A 20,339-nucleotide genomic window follows, 5' to 3' on the forward strand; every position below is an offset into this window, starting at 1 on the left:
CAGCGTTTTATTATGACACTTGCGAGGCGTGTGAAGAGTTCCAACCAAGTCGACGTGCCTGCCTGCTGGGATTTGTGTGCGGTACGTCTTTGTGTGTGGGTGGAGTGCGCCTGTGCGCGCGCCCGCCCGCCCGCATGTGCGTGCGTGCGTGCGTGTTAAACATCGATAGACTCGAGTCTATTGTCAGTGATATGATTATCTGTGTTTAATTTTGGAAGCACTTTGCATGGAGGGGTGGGGGGGGGACGATCACACTCTTAATTGGCTGGATTGGATCTGAGCCCCGACGACACGACACGACACTGGTGCGGCTCCACCTGCGTGTGCGCTTGTCGTTTGTGCGTTTGCGTCGCAGAGGATCACAAAAAGCCCTTGAGAAAGCACCAGCCAAGCTTGCCGCTTGCTTGCACAGCATCCCAACAAAAGAGGAATTCAAATGTGCTCATGTGTAAAAATAGACAATAAGTATTATTATGAAATAAATACAATTCTCTTATGGCTATTTTAGCAACTATAAAAAACAACAACTGTATTTCCTAAGTATCATATGTTATTATTTTGTGGGAAAAAAAAGTTTTAGGCTCAGTCAGAAAATCCCTACAAAGGCGTAAAGTGTTTTATTCTGCATTGCTGTGCCACATCAAACACACACACACACACAGGACATGCGCTTGTGAAGAGCAGCATATGGAGGATTTTCAAGTGGGATCACACGACCTGCCGGGTCGAGTGTTTTATTATTATTATATTTTTTTTTGGGCACCAACCCGGCCGGGTGTCTTTCCCTCCCTCCCTCCCTCCCTCCCTCCCCCAAGCGCCACCCCCTCTTCCCTCAGCCAGTGTCACAGAAATAGCTTCAAGGTATGTTTGGGTTGGACTTTAACCTCCTCCTGCTGCGTTTCCCCGGCAACCGTCCAGAGTTGCCTTTAATTTGTATCATCTCCATCCCGAGTGCGGCGGTGGCGGCGGTGGCGGCAGCGGCGGCGCTGCTTTAGCTTTGCAGCCTGTTGCCATGGCGAGCTGTTTAAATATCATCTGCACGTGGGATTCTTACTGCGATGATTCCTTCAATGGCCGGCTCGGTTTGCGTGGGAGTGTGTTCAAGTGATCAAAACGACTTTTGGGGAGAAGTGCTTTTGCTAATCACTTCCTTGGAGGGAGAACAACTTTTTCATTTTTAGGTGCATTTTTTTTTGGGGCGAAAATGTGTTTGGATTCCTGTCTATTTGTGTCTGCGCATGTGTGTCGGAGTTACAAAAGCGATGCTCCCCGAGTCCCAAATGTCTTTTCCTTCTTTTTCATCCTTCATTTTGTTAATCCATCTCCACGGGGAGGACGCGCCTATTTTTATGCTGCTTCTGTAAAAATGAAGAAGGTGCGGGGGAAGCCTTTTGTGTGTCATCTTATCAGGGAAGGAAGCTTCCCAAAAGATTCCTTTCTGTTTGGAGAGGACAAAACCGCGCACATGCTGATAAGATGCAATCAAAATGAAACATGTAACCAGCGCACGCACACACACACACACACACACACACACACACACACACACACACACACACACACACACACACGTTTATAAGGGACTGACTGCGTGTGTCTAATTGCTTTGCGCCTCACCGTGCACTGCAGGATATAAGAGAGTTTGTGCGCGTCAATGTCAGTCTGAACCTACATTTAAAGTGGGAGGAAATATTACAGCACTGTATACACCTTCTATAACCCTATATATATATATATATATATATATATATATATATCCATATACAATGTATATATTTGTCAATATCCTTTTATAATATTTGATCTATTCATAGTCACATTTTCAATTTGCACTTAAAACGGTATCGCTTGTCCCATAAGGCTGCTTTAATTTGATGCTTTTGTTTTGATCTATAGCTCTCTCGCACGCACGCACGCACGCACGCACCCACGCTGCAGGCGTGATGATGGAGGTGCATGTGTAAATAGTGCAAAGGAGGATGGGATGGGATGGGATGGGATGGGATGGGATGGGACGGGACGGGACGGGACGGGACGGGACGAGATGGGACGGGATGGGATGGGACGAGATGGGGGGTATCACAATGAGCCTTGTTTGCATAGCCAACCAACATTTAGAAGATGCCTCACTTTGAAGCTCACATCCTCAAGCTTGGAGATAACGTTACAATTTAGATGGAATATAGAAAGTTGGCTTTGAGGCTGACCACAGCGATTGCTTCCAATTTTCGGCGCTAGTGGGACCCGCTTATGTGTACGCCATATACGCTTTAATTGTAAATGAACCGTTTAAGATAATTAGTGTGGCTCAAACCTCGGTGGCGGGATACGTTTTTTAAAACACAAGAGAGCGCTTCGATAAATATCAACTAAAACATGAGGCTATTTCCTTGCTGCAGGTAATCCACTTCAAAGTGTTGCCGTAGCAGTGGAAATTGTCTCCCCCTTGAGGCAGTTAAAAGCAACTGCAACTACTTTTGGAAATGTGTAACTGTCAACAAAACATAAGAATATACAGAACATAGATTATTTTATTTGTATTTAAATGTTATTGTCTAAAGTCAAACATTACATTAGAAATGCAAATCTTGACAAATTGCTTTTTTTTCTCTTCCATTTTTGTATTTCACGTGGTTCCCTTAACCGTTTTGATCATTGATTCACTTTGTCAGGTTTATGATTAAAAAATGGTATGAAACAGTTTTGAGCACCAATTAATAAAAAGGTTTTAAAAATATGAATAAAGTAGTTCAATGTGTGTCAAAAATGAAATAGCTGAAATTGAAATGAACTACATTTTGTGGATAACATTTGGAGACATTTGAAAATGAACAGGCAGGATTTTTTTTTCCCCCCTCCTTATTTCCAAGGACATCACTGCCTAAGCCATTCTGTGACACCCACCTCTGTCTCTCTTTTGTGTTTTTGAAAAGTACTTGCCCAATTTGATGTTTCCCATTGAACCCAACGCTTCCCCGCTTTTTGTGAGTAGTGTATGATTGTTCACGTACTTAAGACGCACGCACGTTCAGAGCCACCCGTTGGAGGAGAAGTCCCGTCGCAGTTGTTGCGTCTCTTCCTGGCGCAGAGGGCCGAGAGGCGAGCGGCAGACGCCGCCGCGGAAGCCGAACCACTCCATGGCCTGCTTGAGGGCGGGCACGCCCAGCTTCCTGGTTACCTAGTGAGGCAGGGAGGGAGGAAGGCAGGGAGGGAGGGAGCGAGGGAGCGAGGGAGGGAGGGAGGGAGGGAGGCAGGCAGGGAGCACGTCAGCCCGACCGACTCTTACGTTTCCAGCCCAGTAAATCAAGTCACATCAAGTCAAGGCTTGAGGAGTTAGGCAACTCGGCGGCCAAGTTGGAGCCGCAACAATGGACATTTTCCGGCGCGTCCTTACAGCAGCGTTAGGTTCAATGAGTCGCGCCTGCAGCTCTCGGGCTTCTTCCCAGCGGCCTGACGAGCACAAACGCTCCAAGTCACAGAGCGGCTGGCCCAGAACGTTAGCCAGCGCGCATACTCCGCCCACCGCACCTGAAACACAACCAATGGCGACACGCCTGTTTGCTAAAGCGCTACTCCTAGCCGCTACCTTAGCATTTGCCAACTCACCGACACAGTAGGCGGCCATAAGGAAGCCGGCCGAGCCCGCCAGAACCTGGAAATCCCGATCTTTGGTTTTGTGCACTATTAGGCCCATCCGGGTGATCTGCGCAGGAAACACATGAGAAAATAGCCCACACGTCTGGAGAGAATCTGCCTCCCAAAACGCCACTGTTCATCCCTTACTCGTCACAATTTGCGTCCCAACTCGGACAGCAGAGGGAAGGTGCCACGGTACGCATAAAGGTGTCGGCCAACCACTTCCATAGGACGTCTGCGATCACGTGACACCGTTCCCCAGAGGCGGAAATCAACATGAAAGGTGGCAGGCTGGCTGGCCGGCTGGCTAGCTAGCTGGCTGGCTGGCTGGCTGGCTGGCTGGCTGGCTGGCTGGCTAGCTAGCTGGCTGGCCGGCTGGCTAGCTAGCTGGCTGGCTGGCTGGCTGGCTGGCTGGCTGGCTGGCTGGCTGGCTGGCTGGCTGGCTGGCTGGCTGGCTGGATGGCTGGCTGGCTGGCTGGCTGGCTGGCTGGCTGGATGGCTGGCTGGATGGCTGGCTGGCTGGCTGGCTGGCTGGTGAATGAGCTGCCTGGATTTCTTTTGTCTTCAGCCCAATAAAAGCGAAGCTATTCAAGGACTCCGCAGGGAATAGGCTCCGCCTACCGAGTGTGTATTTATAGCTTCGCCGCTGTCAATCGAGCGTCACGGCCTTGGATGATCACAGCTCCTCAAAGAGGATGACAACAATTTTTGAATACGCCGAATACTGACAAATTGGCTAGCTAACCCACCGAGCCAGCCAGCGGCCGACAGACTCCCAAAGAGACACGTAAAAGAGGCCAGCCTCTCGCCAGCATCCACAGTCGCTAAAAAGTTATTTGAGTGGCCAGATTTGTCATCAGACTTTTTGACAGTGGGAAGAATTGTTCCGGCAATCTGTCTGGCGACCTTTTGCTTCGCCGGTTCCCGCCTACGAACGAGACGGCGGCGGCGGCGACGGCGTGGGCGAGGGGCCGCGGGGTCGAGCGCCGTCGTCTTCCTCCCAAATCGCAAATCCAGTCAGACGCCACCCACACAGCCCGAGCGTGGTTTTATTTGTTGCCCCCGCGGCCTCAAACGCGACGCGTCGGCTGACCTCCCGGCTGCTGAGCGAGCGAGCGAGCGAGCGAGCGCACGCTGCTTTCCCATTTTTAACTTTTGACTTCTGATTTGGAAACCTTCTTCTTTATTGGCTTTCTGTCCCTGGATTTATTCGTTGTTGGTTTTTTAAAATATGCATTTGGAGCTTTCCTTAAAGAGGCGATTCCCTCGCTCAGAGTCCCGCCGCCCACTTGGTCCCAGTGGCTCGTCCTGTTTCACTGGTGACAAGGCCAGCTCTGTGCACCCTCTCACAGTCTCTCAGTTAAGGAAAGCCCACCCTCTTTTCCCCGCAAACAAACAAAAAGGAAAGTCAAAAGCGCTCCTCACATCTCCGCCGCTGTCCTTGAGTCCCACAATGTTGGGATGTTGGGACAGATCCACGATGGCGTCCATCGGCAGCTCCAGGCCCGTGTTGGCCGGGACGCTGTACAGGATCACCGGGACCGCACTGCCATCCGCAACCTGAAGGGGGAGGCAAAGCGACAACGTCAATGGGGGGGGGGCAAGAAAAAGAAGAAGAAACAAACAAAAAGAGCACTCAATGCGTTTTGTAGTTTTCGTCTTTGACCTTGGTGAAGTGCTGGACCAGGGCGTGAGCGTCCATCTTGCCTTTGTAGAAGCACGGCGTGACCACCAGGACGGCGTCGGCACCGGCGTCCGACATCTTGGCCGTTAGCTCCAGCGTGGCTCTCGTGGCTAAACGGCAACATCGGAACATAAATGACCTTCTGGCACTCGGCAAATCACCGACCCCCGCTCAAAAGTAAGAACGGGAAACTACGGGAGGGAAACAGTTGCACTTGGGTACTTCCAGCTTCACACACACACACACACACACACACACACACACACACACACACACACAGTGTAGCTCACATTCACAGCCAGAGCCAGCGATGAGCAGCTTGGAGGGCATGGAGCGTCGAACCCTCTTCACCACCTCCACGCGCTCCTCCTCCGTCAGGTAAGGATACTCGCCGTTGGAGCCCTGCACCACCAGACCTGCGCACAAAATATAAATGCTTTCAAAGCAAAGAAATATAGCACAAAGGTGTTTTGGTGTAAGAAATACAAACAACATAAGTATGGTAAACATGAAAGTGCTTTCAAAAGGAAAAAAAACATAACAGCAAAATTAGTTTTTTGTCAGAAATGAACAAGGTCGAAAGTAAAAAGATGCAGCAGGATAGTGGGTTGGAAATAAATTAAGAACGCTGTAAAAAAAAAAAGTACAGTACATTAAATGACATTGAAAAGTGAAAAAACATTGAACCTAAAATGTTTTCTGAAATTTCTGTGTACATTCACTTTTGATCAAAGATGAAACGATAGGAATTTATTTATTTATTTATTTATTTATTTATATATATATATATATATATATATATATATATATATATATATATATATATATATATATATATATATATATATATAAATAAAATGTGTTCTCCTGGTATTTTTCTAATGGTAAAACATTTTTGAAATCCAAAACGTAACGTCGATCGATGCTGCTGGAAAGCGAGTTTTCGACTTGAGCTCCTCCCGGAAGTGACGCAGAGCTCGGCGTTTCAATCTATTGAAAAATGTGGAGAATTTGAAAATAAAAAAAGAATGTGGACGGACGTGTTTTGTGATGACGCTTCAGCCAGCTGCTCTGACCTTTAAATGGAATCGTGGCGTACTTGCGCAGGTTGTGCTCCAATTTGTCGTAGTCGACGTCCTCCTGTACGGTGAAGGGGGTCGCGATGGGAGGGTACACGCCGCTCAGGTCGAGACGGACGCCGGTGGCCGAACTCAGGCCGCGGGCCCCGCTCGGCCTGGAGCTCCGGCCGTGGCCGTGGCCGAGGCCGAGGGCACGGCGTCCACTTGTTGTCCACAGCCGGCGGAACGACATCATCGGGGCCCCGGAAATCAACATGCTGCCGCCGCCGCCGCCGCCGCAGTTGTCTTGTGCTTCTTTTCGCTGGTGTATTCGGACTGTGGTTCTTTTGCTCAGTTAATATGTGAGCTTCCTGGTTAAATATTGACGGCGGTTCGTGCTTTTCGACCCGTTCGGTGGCTCAAATGTTGACTGAACTTGTTCACTGTTTTTTGTTTCCTTTGCACGCAGGTTGAGAATTAAGATACGTGACACATTAGCGCCCCCAAGGGGCTGATTGGTGAAAGAGGATCAACAATTGGTCAACTCGGAGCCACATATGAAAGAAAAGCTGCTGCTGCTGCTGCCGCCGCCGCCGCCGCCGCCGCCGCCGCCGCCGCTGCTGCTGCCGCTGCATCTGCTGTCAAATGGACTTTTCTCACTTGAAGCGTCGCGACTATCAATACTAATAAAAATCTATCAATCTGCATTCATTAAAATTGCGTTTCGGCTTTATTTCTAGAGCACTTTAAAACAACGGCCGCTGCATACTAAGTTGGTTAAGTACCTTTAAAAAGCAATTTTGCTCCATGTGCTTTAAAATCGTTTGTCATTCCTAAATTGCTCAAATCTTCTTTTCTGATATGTAAAAATGCAGCGGTGCATACCAATTAAATGAAAGAAAATGGGGATGCTTTACAGGGAGCAAAATGAAGTCATACAACAAAGGCGCTTTATTGCTGTTTTGTTGCCTGCAGTTGCTTTTCTGAAATCATTTCCAATTGAATTTCAAAAAGAATCAAGTGCATGGCGGCGAGAAAAAATATGTTTAAAATGCAATGCGACGTAAACAGGGGAAGCTGAGCTGCTTGCCGCTTGCCGCTGCCGCTGCCGCTGCCGCTGCAGCAGTGGCTCTGACTTGGTTCTATAATTAGAAGCCGTGACGTCAGAATGGGCGCGTCAGCGCAGCATCGTCTCAGCGCATGGACCGAAACACGCGACAACAGAGCTGATCGAGGCGGGCGTCTCACCTCATCATCATCATCATCATCATCATCATCATCATCATCATCATGGCGAGCCTCCTTCTCCGCCTCTGCCTCTGCCTCCTCCTCATCCTGCCCCGGTCGGAGCTCGCCCTGCTCGGCTTCCGTCCGGAGGAAACCGGCCCGGAGCTCTCCGTGCAGGACGGGGTACTGAAAGCCACGGAGGGGACGCGTTTCACGCTTCGGGTCTATTACTCCAGACCCCCGCAGCAAAAGCTCAACCGGACGCGGGCCACCAGCGCGGCCCCGTGGATCGCCTTCATCGAGGAGCCCGGAACCGAGGTGCCCCAGCCGCCGCCGCCGCCGCCGCGCCCGGGTCCCCGTCCCCATGCGCGCAACATGTGCGCGGACAAGAGCGCGCGCACGTCCGACATCGAGGTGCTGGGCTCGTTCAAGTCGGCCTCCAGCCGCAACTCGGTCCTCGTCGAGCTGCTGGCCAAGGAGCTGCGGGACGGGGAGAGCATCAAGTTCTACTCGGTGGGTGGGTGTGTAAGCCTTTCCGCACGTCAGGCCGTGCACGGTGCGAGGGACGTACGTCACAACTTGGTCAAAGCAATGCTTTCTGGATGTTGTTTGACGATTCAACCCACTTGTGGGATATAGTCGCCAACTTTTCCTCTCCTCGTGCTACTTTTGTACTTGTGCTGCGCTGCGCTGCGCTGCGCCGCGCTGCGACTCAACGCTGACGCACAGCGCGTTCAGGACAAAAGGCGTAGCGGGAGCTGTGCGGAATCCACGCTCAACGAGTTTTTCCCGCAGATGTGCGCCTTTGACGGGTCCAAGTGGGAGCACCATCGCACTCGGGACTTCTGGGTGGCAGTCGCCGAGCGCTCGGGGGAGGCGCCCGAGCTTTGGATCCAGGTTTTGGTGTCGGTGCTTCTGCTGGCTCTGTCGGCGCTCTTCGGCGGCCTCAACCTCAGTCTCCTTGCGCTGGACCCGGTGGAGCTGCAAGTTCTGCAGAACAGCGGCAGCGACCGGGAAAAGCGCTACGCCCGCAAGATCGAGTCGGTGCGCCGTCACGGTAAATGCCGAACGTCACGGTAAATGCCGAATGCGTTGGCTTGGATTGATTCCGAGTCAGGCTTTGAAGCTGCTGTTTCAAGTTAGCTTGACAGGTTTGGGTTCCAAGGCCTGGGTAAGGTTTGCAGTCTTAGGTAGGGTTTCAAATCAGGTTTTGAGACCTCGGGCGGTGTTGGGAAAAGGCAGGAGCGCCCCCCCCCTCCTAATCCACCCCCCCTCCCCAGGCAACTGCGTGCTGTGCACGCTGCTGCTGGGCACGGCGCTGATCAACGCCTCGCTGGCGGTGTGGACGTGCCGCATCCTGGGCATGACCTGGCTGTCGACGGCCACGTGCGCGCTGGGCATCTTCCTGGTGGGCGAGATCCTGCCGCACTCGGCGGCCTCGCGCCACGGCCTGGCCATGGCGGCGCGCAGCATCTGGCTGACGCGCCTGCTTATGCTGCTCTCCTTCCCCGTGTCCTACCCGCTCAGCAAGCTACTGGATCTCATCCTGCACCAGGAGATCTCCAACTTCTACACCAGGGAGAAGCTGCTGGAGATGCTGCGCGTCACCGACCCCTACCACGACCTGCTCAAGGTGCGGCCGAAAGTCGGCTGGCTCGCGTCCGCCGTGGAGCCCAATCAAAAGCGCGTGTGCTCGCTCGTGAAGGAGGAGCTGAACATCATCCAGGGGGCGCTGGAGCTGCGCAGCAAGACAGTGGAGGAGGTGTTGACCCCGCTGGGCGACTGCTTCATGCTGGCCGCCGACGCCCTGCTGGACTTCAACACCGTGACGGAGATCATGCGCAGCGGCTACACGCGCATCCCCGTCTACCGCGAGGCGCGCGCCGACATCGTGGACGTGCTCTTCGTCAAGGACCTGGCCTTCGTCGACCCCGACGACTGCACGCCGCTGCAGACCGTCACGCGCTTCTACCGCCGCCCGCTGCACTACGTCTTCAGCGACACCACGCTGGACGCCATGCTGGAGGACTTCAAGAAAGGTACGGCGCCCCGCTGCGGCCTTCGAAGCCTAGGCTTGCAAGCAGAGGCCCAAAATGAGCCCAGCCGCAGGGCAGTCGCAGGGCAGCCGCAGGGCAGCCGCAGGGCAGTTGCAGGGCAGCCGCAGGGCAGCCGCAGGGCAGTTGCAGGGCAGCCGCAGGGCAGCCGCAGGGCAGTCGCAGGGCAGCCGCAGGGCAGCCGCAGGGCAGTCGCAGGGCAGCCGCAGGGCAGTCGCAGGGCAGCCGCAGGGCAGCCGCAGGGCAGCCGCAGGGCTGGATGACAAAATGGAGTCAGTCAAAGCCACAAGGTAAGCGGAGCTGCGCTGTTAGCATAGATTTACACTAACATGTTAGAATAAGGCTTGACTTTGCCACGATTTGTGTTGGGCCTCATCATGCCGTGTGCAAGTGCAAGACTTGGTGATAAAATGCGCCGTTGGTTTGTGTGTGTTGAATTTGAGCTGAATGCTAACACCGGAAGCGTTTTCTCTGGGCATTCAGCGAATGGTTATTAGCGGAAAAGCTTTTTCCCCTCCCTCCCTCCCTCCCTTTCTCGCTCACTTGGCTTGCACTGACCCACTTAGATGAATGAAGCGTGTGTGTCGGAGTGAAAGGCGCACGTTGTGATGAGAAGCACGCACGCAGGCAGGCAGGCAGCTACGCAGGCAGGCAGGCAGGCGGGCGGGCGGGCGGGCAGGCAGGCAGGCAGGCGGGCGGGCAGGCAGGCGGGCAGCCACGCAGGCAGGCACGGACCTCAACTCCGACACCTTTCGGAACAAGCGCGCGCGCACACTCCTTTCATTGACAAAAGAGGGAAATTGTGTGCTTTTCTTTGGCTTTGCCAGGCAAATCCCACATGGCCATCGTTCAGCGCGTGAACAACGAGGGCGAGGGCGACCCGTTCTACGAGGTCATGGGCATCGTCACGCTGGAGGACGTCATCGAGGAGATCATCAAGTCGGAAATCCTGGACGAGACCGACCTCTACAGTACGACGGTGACATTCGCGGAAGCTGCGACTTAGCTGTTAGCATAGCTGCTATTAGCATGTTTGCATTCGCATTCTTGATCGTATTCGTGATTTGTTCAATTTCCCATCGCCGCGGTCGACGCGACGACAGCCGACAACCGCAGCAAGCGTCGCGTTTCTCGCCATGAGAGGAAGCCGCAGGACTTCTCCAGCTTCAAAATGGCCGAGCACGAGCTGAAAGTCAACATTTCCCCACAGCTCCTCCTGGCCACGCACCGCTTCCTGTCCACAGGTATTGGCCAATCACGCCAATGTGGAGAGAAAGGACCAAACCGATCCAATGCTAAGCTAGGCTAAGTGCTTTGCATGCTTTGTATCAACCAGAGGTGGATCCCTTCAAACCGCTTTACATCTCTGAGAAGATCTTGCTGAGGCTCATCAAGCATCCCAGCGTAGTCCAGGACCTCGAGTTAGACGACAAAGACAAACATTCGCCCAAGAACTTTCTGTTCCAGAGAAACAAAGCGGCAGACTACTTTGTCCTGGTGCTGCAGGTACAACAATCCTCAATCTCTCCCGCCTTCTCGTTGTGGCACTTTGGGTCAAATTGTTTCTCCGGGTTGCGGTTCCATGCTTGCCGTGGCTCCTGATTCGTCACGTCTTTTCTGCTTTTATTTTGAAAGGGCCTTTCGTCTTCCTTCAGGGTCGAGTGGAGGTGGAGTTTGGCAACGAGCGTCTCAAATTTGAAAATGGAGCCTTCTCGTATTTTGGGGTTCCTGCCATCATGCCAGCGGGTGGGTGGAAGAAAAAAAAAAACCAACAACTAAATATTTCAATTCAGTCGCCGAAAACACACACACACACACACACACACACACAACCTTCTCGGTCGTGACAAATTCTTTTGTTTTGTTCAGACTCGAGGTCGCCGTGTCGCTCCGAGTCCGAGGGCCGCTCCATGGGCCAGCTCAACGGGGGGGCCAACGTCTACGTGCCCGACTACTCCGTGAGACAGCTAACGCCCCTGCAGATCGTCAAGGTGAGCGATGGATAGCGCTCCGCCTCACGGGGCCACATGAGTCACATGTCGGCCGGCCGCAGATCACCAGGAGCCGCTACCGCGATGCGCTCGGCGCCTCCAAGATGGACACCTCCCCGCAGACGCCCGAACCCCTCACGGCCGAGCCAGAGATGGGGGCGGCGGCGGCGGCGGGCGCCACGCTGATGCCGCCGCTCCGGGAGCCGGGTCGACACCCGGCCGCCGGCACGGGAGGACGCCAAGCCAAGTCTGGCCTCCAAGCCAAGTCTGGCCTCCAAGCCAAGTCTGGCCTCCAAGCCAAGTCTGGCCTCCAAGCCAAGTCTGGCCTCCAAGCCAAGTCTGGCCTCCAAGCCATGTCTGGCCTCCAAGCCATGTCTGGCCTCCAAGCCATGTCCGGCCTCCAAGCCAAGTCTGGCCTCCCTCACAGCACCACTGTGCTCAACCGCAGAAACCGCATCGTCAGTAAGTCGTAAGACAGGATGTTGATGGCGCCTGCCTTCCTGCCATTTTTTGGGGAGCTACGTATCTTTCTCCAATTTTTGGTCCCCGTGCATTTGTTTTTGCTGTTGCCAAAACATCACTTGACTTGACAGACGCATTGTGTCGCGGTGCAAAACGTTACAGGGAGCAAGTCCGACGGCCAAACGAGCCCCAGCGATTCGGTCTTCCTGCGGATGGACGAGATCCCTTACGTCCGAGATGCCGGTAACTATGCCACGGTGAACGTTGGCTTTCAAGCGGGAAGCGCAGCAAAACGGTGGCAGCGGCCACAAACTCACCACAGCCTTTGTGTGTGTGTGTGTGTGTGTGTCAGATGAGGCCAGCATTCCCACGGTAACAGACAAGTCTCCTTTCATCAGCGGCGGTCAGCCGGTCAGCGCCTCCGAGGACACGCTGGGAAACAAACTCCGGCTTAAACTCAGTCAGTCGCGCACGCGCACGCTATTCATCGGCCCTTTCAATGTCTTTCTTGGGTTTTGATTCACATGCAAACCCAAATCCCGCGCTCCCTGGTCCTCAGCGTGTACTGCATACACTTAAACACACAGGAGCATGGGCGAGTGCACTTCTCCAAATGCACACAGCATTTTCACCTGGAGTCTTTCTTCCTCCAGCGTTGATTTGCCTGAAACACGCAGAAAATAGCAATGCTCATCATTTCATTCCATATAGTATGTAGCGCATATTGATTGCTAACTTGGCCACCGTATCACTTGACCTCTGGCATGACTTCTTCTTCTGCTGCTGCTGCTGCTTTTGTGTGTGTGTCCTCCCTCAGGCCACAGGAAGAGACAAAAGTCACGAGAAGACGATAAAACAGACGAGCCAGAAGACAATTTGATAAGGAAACACCGTGAAACAGAACAGGAGGATAGTTCTGAGGGCTAGCTTAGCAACTGGCCGACCGAGACGATTTGCTTTCATCTAACGAGCTCCTCCAGGGGGCGCTGCTGCAATGGAATCAATCTGTTTTTCCGCGCTACCAAAGATGTCGCCACAGCGCAGAAAGTCAACTTTGACGTTGCTTTCAACGACTCTTGCTTTTCAATGTTCTTTGCCGATGTCGCACTTTACTTGGTGAAATACATGATTTAGCACTTCAAGCATTTTAGAGACATTTGATACTTTTATGCACTGTGGATGCAAATGAAATGAAAACTTGCCTTCCCAATGAGTCGCTCTTGCTGTGAACAAACCCCAACAATTCTCAGCTAAAAAAAGAAGAAGACATTTGGACTTCATTTGCTTGCACACATACACATCCCATCATTACATTCACCATCTAATGATTGAAGGGGTTTTTTTTCCCCATGGTTGAATATCACTCACCTTTTACACAGTGACACACATCTTGCAGCATTTTGCGTCTGAACAAGAAAAACATTTTGGATTCATTATCGACACGACAGACTTCTCACATTACAAATGGATGTCGAGAGGCCTCCCAACCTCCCTCCCTCCCTCCCCTTCCCGCTCATGCCATCATCAAAGCAAGAAGGAACCTGCTACGGGCAGACCCGTTTTTTTTTGGAGGGAGGCTGAGCAACGTTGGAGTGGACTGATGGACTGAAGAATATATCAACAAGTGACATTTACCTGTCAGGGACGGACTCGGTCGCAATCAAATAAGAATTTTAGGAGAAGTTGAAATACACAAGCAAGCAATTATTTACATGAAGAAAACATGTTTTTAGAAGAAAGCTATACCTACGTGTGTTTTACAAAGTACATGCACAGTATCCAGTAGTGCACACATAATAATGAATAAATGTGATTTGCAAGTGGAGTCATTTATTGGTTTTCCCCATGTAACAGCCCGAATCATCTGTATTTTGCCACAAAAGGACAAACATTTCAAGCACTTTTCAAAGGCAACATCAAATTCACCTAGCAACACGTTTACAGACGGCAATTAAATAATGACCCGTTTCCCTGGAGGTGAATACAGCAGGAGAAGATCCTTCTTTCCATATCATATTTGTCTTTATGCGTTCGCTGATTATTTCCGTTGATTTGTGTGTGTGTGTGAAACAGCAGTGAGTTGGAAAAAACACACACACATGCCGACTCATTAAATGAGCCGTGACGACGAGGCGTTTACAGTTGACAGCAGTAGGTGACTAATGGAGCTTAGCGTAGCTTAGCAGTGATTCTCCACCAAAAACAATGCGTGCGCTCCAAATTGTCTTTCCTCTGTGCGTGACGTGACATCCGTTAGGAAAAGGCAGCGCAATGAACGGTTTTCTATTCTACTTGCAAAGCATGTCAGGCGTCGTTAACATGCGCGCAACGTTACAATCGATGAAACCCTACATTTTGCGGGAGGATGCTTTCTTTTTTCGGTTCGGCGATGCGCCGTGGCATCGCTCCGTCAAGGTTGGGAAGCGCAAAGGTGGTGGGAAGGAGTGAAATGCACAAGTTGAACAAAACGTATGGTTACTGGCCTGACGCAGGCGAGGAGAAGCGGGAGGGACCAACGGGCAAACGGGCGGACGGCGCACTCCCTTTCACTGGACCTGGGTGACGGCGTCGTGGATGGCCTGCGCCACGTAGTCCAGGTTCTTGGAGGTGAGGCCGCACATGTTGATGCGACCGCTCGCCATCAGGTAGACGTGCTTCTCTTTGATCATGAACGCCACCTGGTTGGCTGCGGCGGCACAAACAAGTCAGACAGGTCACGTTGGAGAAAGACGGGCATAGGAGTCCACGTGCAGGCGGACGTACGGTTGAGGCCGGTGAAGCTGAACATCCCGATCTGCTGCGTGATGTGGTCCCAGGTCCCCGGGGTTCCCAGGGCCTGCAGCTTGGACTTGAGCTGGTCCCGCATGAGGAGCACGCGGTCGGCCATGGTCTTCACGTTCCCCTGCCTGCGGGCAGACAAAGCGATTGGCAAACGACCGCTCGTCGTGTCCGGAAACGTCGGCTCGTCCCGCGCGCGCGCGCGCGCTCTCCACCTCCCTCTGCCGCAACGCAACCGAGTTTGAGCCGCTATTCTTCCACGGTCCTGTAGGTGTCGCTAAAGCAAAGCAGGAGCCAATAACACAGTGACGTTTTCCAGCACCGATGGATGTCAAAGCGTAGGCCCGGGGGCCCGCAAAAGCAAATGCTGTCAACTCCCACGATCCTTACTAAAATGCGTAGCCATTTTTGGGAATACGTCGTAAATAATAAGGTTGACATTTTGCCCAAATTTCGGTTCCCCTTTTGAATCATATTTTTCAAACTCATTTGAATCAAAAAGGAAGGTCACCTGCACAATCATTGAGGCTGATTTCAAAACTATGAATCATCTGTTTGTTGCGTATTCACGCGAGCCAATCAATCAAGCATTTCGTTCTAAGGGAAGCCGCAATAAAAATGAGTCGGACACCCCTGCTTGAGAGGATTGTTCTTTTCTTTACAATTACAAATAATGGGACGGTACCATTCAGCGAAGAGCTTGGGGCAGTTGAGGGTCTTGCTGACGATGCGAGCCCCCTGCGAGGGCGGGTTGGACCAGGTGGTGCGCACGATCTTCTCCATCTGAGATAGGATGCGGCCCAGGTTGTCGGCGTCTCGCGCCACCACCGTCAGGTTGCCCACCCTCTCGTCTGAGGAGAGGTAAGGGAGCCGGCTTGTGTGCGGGCAAGGTTGACTCGTTCCACCCATTTTAGGACGTGGAACTTGCTAAAGCTTATTGTCCACCTCCTTTTGGACACCCTCACCCTTAGCGGCCGCCCAGTAAGCAACGAGTTCATCGTAATAAACTTGGCGTGTACTCACTGTAGAGGCCAAAATTCTTGGAGAAGGACTGAGCCACAAAGAGTTCAAAGCCCTGAGACACAAAGAAGCGAATGGCCCACGCGTCTTTCTCCAGGGAGCCCGAGGCGAAGCCTTGGTAGGCCGAGTCAAAGAACACAAACAGATTCCTCCGCTGGAGACCGAGAGAAGACAACCGGTCATTAAGGTCATGAAAGACGTGTGAAGACCTCTCCGGTCTTCCAAAAAACCTGAAGAGACCTTCATGATCTCCGCCATCCGCTTCCATTGGTCGGGACTGGGATCGGTGCCCGTGGGGTTGTGAGCGCAGGCGTGAAGCACGAAAATGGATCCTTCCGGAGCTTTCTGTTCAAACACCACAAAAGCGTCACCGTGGAACCTTACGGCCATTTCCATTCCCACGCACGTGACGAGCCAATCAGATGGAGACAGCTCCGGCCAGTTGTTTGCTGCCGCGTAAACTGTGCAATTTGAAAAATCAAGTCACCTCGAGGTCGTCCAGCAGGCCGCTGAGGTCCAGGCCTCGCTTCGCGGCGTCCCAATAGCGGTACGGGCGGACGTCCTTGAAGCCGGCGTCGGCAAACACGGCGTTGTGGTTCTCTGAGATTTAAGGGAAAAAAATGAAGCGGGAGATGCCGCGCGTGCTTCCGGTGTGCGTATGAACGTGGACGCACCCCAGGTGGGCTTGGACACGTAAACGGGCGTGGCCGTGTTGTTGACGCCGTTGTACCAACGCCGTAAGAACTCGGCCCCGATCCTCAGGGCGCCCGTACCGCCCAGAGCCTGGACTCCGCCCACCTGAGACAGGAAAAAAAACAAACAAAAGTCATCACATGCAATAGCATAACTAGTCCACCTTCTTTGAAAATTGAATCGCTCAAAATGCTAGCCGCTATAGCCGCTAGCACGCCAACAGACTCACCCTGCCCTCCTTGATGGCGGCGCTGTCTTCCCCCAGGGCCACCTTGGAGGCGGCCGAGCGGAATTCCGGCAGCCCGAGGATGGGCAGGTACTCGTGGTTGAGGGTGGCGTCGTCCACGATGAGGCGCTCCACCTTCTTCACCACCGGCAGGACCCACGGCTGAGAGTCATCGGTGCGGTAGGCTGAAGGAGACGGCGGAAAAACACTTTCACTTCTCGTCACCTGACATGACCGTTGGATGAGCAGGTCCGAGCTCCTGCTCCGGTTGGACGGGTGCCGCGGAACGTGAAAACGGAAAGTGGTGGGACGATGTCAAATTCAAGGAGCAATTGTCAATAAAGGGCTATGATCACCGACAGCTGCCGCAAGATGGCAGCAGAGCAGTGCTTTCGTCTCAATGAAGCTCCTCAACTCACTTGGTTGGCACCAAGCGTAAAATCTGGTTGTTTGAGCGGGAAGCATACCAAAAGATGCGAGCGAGAGCCGATATTTAAAGAAGAACAGACAAAAAGCGAGCGTACGTCAAGGTTGCAGCCAACTCAACTGAGAGCGTACGCGAGCGTTTGACCTCCGAGGAACTCGTGGCGTGCAGACGTGTGTCGTATCACGTGTCAGCACACTGTATTCCGAAAAGATGGCCACAGACGAGCGCTTTCAAAGCAGCTGCTTCCTGAAAGTACTCGCCGACAAACGCGGCATTTCTTTTCATCGCTTTCGTGCTCCCTCACGGCACTGTGAAGGCGTCGCAAACTACAATCGCAACAAGTTTGTATTTTACAATGAGCACCGTTTCTTTTTAAATTGGACGAAAGGCAACTGAGGAAAGTTGACTTCATATACAAATAAATTCGGTTAAGTGATTGGCCACAGAACCAAATGCATCTAAAACCAAACCCGAAACTCGTGCATTGATATTGTCAACCACATGAACAAAGGAGGCGTTCCTCATGTTATTGTAACTTTTGGTTTCGTTTTATTTGACTTGACCTTTGTGTTTTTGCTTTTGTTTTTTTTTCAACTATAGCAGTTTGTAACTTTTAATTTCGTTTTATTTCACTCGACTTTTTTTTTTTTTTTTTTCTATGATAGTGGTTTGAGTAACTTCACGAGTTTTCGTTAACTGCAAAAGTCTTGGGCGAGATGGGGAAGTGATGCGTTTGCGGTCCTGCCTGCCTCCATGGCAGAGAAGTACTTTTGCGGTTTTGCCACGTGACCCTCGAACGCAACTCGGCCAGGCTGTCTGAATGGGATCAGCTAGCCTTTTAGCATCATTAGCTTCGCTTACCTCCGACCCCGAGATTCACCTTCTGTGGGTGGCTGTCGTCGCGGAAATCGGCGCTCAGTTTGAAGACAGCCACCGGGGGCGCTTGCGGGACGTCGCTGAACACGGACATGGCTGCGGAGTGGAGACAATAGGACGGCGGCAGCAAGCGGTGACTTCGTCGGGGACGGAACGCAGTTCACCTTCACGGATCCGGGAGGACAGAGCGAAGCGTCAGCGGCACGCAGCCGCAACCAATGAGACGCCTCCTTACTTGTGACGTATTTTCCTAAACCAATGGGAGGTCAACTAGGAAGTGGTCCGTTATTTACGCGTATTTCCGTTCCAATTGGGCGCCTCTGATTCAAATGCGCATCTTCGATCAATGGAATTTGACTTGTCGAATGCGATGTCGAATTAAATGTCTTTCTTCCCTGCCAAAGTGACCGAAGAGGAGCGCGACTCAAGGACGCAGGAACAACGTTTGACCGTCAGATGTCAGTGTTACCTTACAAGGATGAACGACATTGCGCATTCGCTTCCGAATGGAACGAACGCATTGAGTGTTTTGGATCCGTTGCCTGAAAATGAACAAGGGATTTGAGTCCGGTTGATCTCAGCCTCTGTACAACATTCAAGCGACTAACAACATTCGGAACATGCAAGCCCACACAAGGTGGCTGGAGACAGAATCGAACGCTGCACCTCTGAACTGTGAGGCGACCAGCGCTCCACCATTCATTCCGCCTTATTCCCAATTTATACCATGGCCAAACAATCCAATATTTAGTTCGGGAGGCAGTTCAATAATCAGACAGCCTGTGACGCAATAATCCTGCACTAAAATAACAAAAGCAAACGTTTCGAGCGCCATTAAATGGTGTACTCGCCAATGTAGCGGTTTATTATTTTGGACAATAAAACAAATGAAGGAAGCGGGCACCAAACAAAATAAACATTCCGGTGTGTCAGACGTTCTGAAGTGTTTGATGAATGGCTTCCACTTCCAGCCCGTTGCTGCTATGGCACACGCTGCCACCCACGCGAGCACTTGCATGAAGATTCCTTGTTCCCCCGAGGCCTGTTGACGACAGGTCACGTAAACATACAAAGTCCAAAGAAGCAAGGCTAACAGAGGTCACCAGACATGCCTTAAGTCCATCCGACACGCATGTCTGCTAAAGTAAGAGAAAGCAGCCCAAAGTGTCCTTCCTGCCATTTTGCTCTCCGCAAAAACACAAGCGAGACGGACGGCGCAATCGTCAGGTCTCATTTCAAAGACCACGATGATGGAGTCGATTAGTCCTTGACGATCCCAAAGCAAGAAACCTAATTGCTATATTTTCTTCACTCTGGACTTCTTGATCCACTTGATTTGGGCAGGTGCAAACGGGAGCAGTTTTGGCAGCATTTCGCTGCGGTGGACTGGATCAAATTGAGGGGGGAGCAGTTTTTGTTGAGAAGATTCTTCTGGAAGTGGGACCTAACACCACCTTTTCTCCGATTAATGTCGCTGTGTGGCGTGAGCTCTGGACTTTGTCAGCCTCCCGTCACCAGTGAGCACACAACACGCTGATTTACACAAGTGTGTGTGTGTGTGTGTGTGTGTGTGTGTGTAAAATCGAGATGACCTGTGGCAGGAAGCGATCCGTGTTGCTGTGTACACATAAACAGCACCCACGGCCACGCCACTTTGACGAAAGTGCTATGTTTACATTTAGGAATTGTTGTAGTCTTGTAGACATACCATTGCCTGGGAGAGGCCACAAGTTATTTGTGCCCCTGCGGCAGGAAGTGCGCTTTCACCACAAACACACACACACACACACACACACACACACACTTGAGCAGGTATACACTGGTTGGGCGCTGTTTATGACAGATGACCCCCGCCCGAGGACGGACGACCGACCTTTCCTATTCCTAAATCAGCAGCGTGTCGTCAAGGAAGTAAACAGCGTGACGGAACCCGCTCGTGGACACCATTTGTGCTCCCGTAAGTGAAATACAAAAGTCCCACATCTGCATTTTTGCCAGAGCGCTTTCATTGTGGGGGAGCCAAAATGGCGAGCGGTCAACATGAAGCAGACCAAACTCCACAATTGAGTCGCTTACCATCCACGGTAACGCACGGTAGGATGCGCACGTGCACTCAATGCTAACATCTGAAACTTAATGCATGCTGCTAGCGTCATTTTTACCGACGCGCCCGCCGAGAGGTGGCAAGGCACACACCTTCTTCTCAC

At 52.1% G+C, this 20,339-nt stretch overlaps 3 protein-coding genes across 5 annotated transcripts; 1 reads left to right on the forward strand and 2 right to left on the reverse strand.

Annotated features, from left to right (window-relative positions):
- Positions 1-2,513: 2,513 nt before the first annotated feature.
- On the reverse strand, positions 2,514-6,856 carry hoga1 (4-hydroxy-2-oxoglutarate aldolase 1). The gene is made up of 7 exons (XM_088373192.1): positions 6,397-6,856; positions 5,611-5,736; positions 5,303-5,430; positions 5,062-5,196; positions 3,607-3,703; positions 3,395-3,528; positions 2,514-3,178 (listed from the first exon to the last, which is right to left on the reverse strand). The coding sequence occupies exons 1-7, from the start codon at positions 6,653-6,655 to the stop codon at positions 3,029-3,031; spliced, it is 1,029 nt and encodes a 342-aa protein (XP_088229318.1). The 5' UTR covers positions 6,656-6,856; the 3' UTR covers positions 2,514-3,028.
- On the forward strand, positions 6,269-13,932 carry LOC148399955 (metal transporter CNNM4-like). Of its 3 annotated transcripts, XM_088373169.1 has the most exons (16): positions 6,269-6,740; positions 6,848-8,118; positions 8,401-8,662; positions 8,886-9,013; positions 9,133-9,238; positions 9,311-9,644; positions 10,487-10,638; positions 10,763-10,903; positions 10,996-11,165; positions 11,315-11,405; positions 11,529-11,650; positions 11,713-12,112; positions 12,275-12,355; positions 12,465-12,572; positions 12,700-12,822; positions 12,930-13,932. In XM_088373169.1, exons 2-16 carry the CDS (start codon positions 7,669-7,671, stop codon positions 13,037-13,039), a joined length of 2,778 nt encoding a protein of 925 aa, XP_088229295.1. In that variant the 5' UTR covers positions 6,269-6,740; positions 6,848-7,668; the 3' UTR covers positions 13,040-13,932. The 3 variants fall into 3 exon arrangements, with proteins under 3 accessions (XP_088229295.1, XP_088229294.1, XP_088229296.1); XM_088373168.1 differs by having other exon boundaries at positions 6,270-6,740; positions 8,886-9,238; positions 10,487-10,630; XM_088373170.1 differs by lacking the exon at positions 12,700-12,822 and having other exon boundaries at positions 6,272-6,740; positions 8,886-9,238; positions 10,487-10,630.
- Positions 13,923-18,332, reverse strand: LOC148399956 (aspartate aminotransferase, cytoplasmic-like). The gene is made up of 9 exons (XM_088373186.1): positions 18,118-18,332; positions 16,833-17,014; positions 16,585-16,708; positions 16,398-16,510; positions 16,151-16,255; positions 15,914-16,064; positions 15,576-15,741; positions 14,876-15,018; positions 13,923-14,798 (listed from the first exon to the last, which is right to left on the reverse strand). The coding sequence occupies exons 1-9, from the start codon at positions 18,224-18,226 to the stop codon at positions 14,659-14,661; spliced, it is 1,233 nt and encodes a 410-aa protein (XP_088229312.1). The 5' UTR covers positions 18,227-18,332; the 3' UTR covers positions 13,923-14,658.
- Between the last annotated feature and the right edge of the window lie 2,007 nt (positions 18,333-20,339).

The sequence above is a fragment of the Syngnathus floridae genome, chromosome 4, assembly GCF_059516105.1.
Source record: "Syngnathus floridae isolate MCC-2025c chromosome 4, RoL_Sflo_1.0, whole genome shotgun sequence".
Taxonomy (NCBI): Eukaryota; Metazoa; Chordata; class Actinopteri; order Syngnathiformes; family Syngnathidae; genus Syngnathus; species Syngnathus floridae.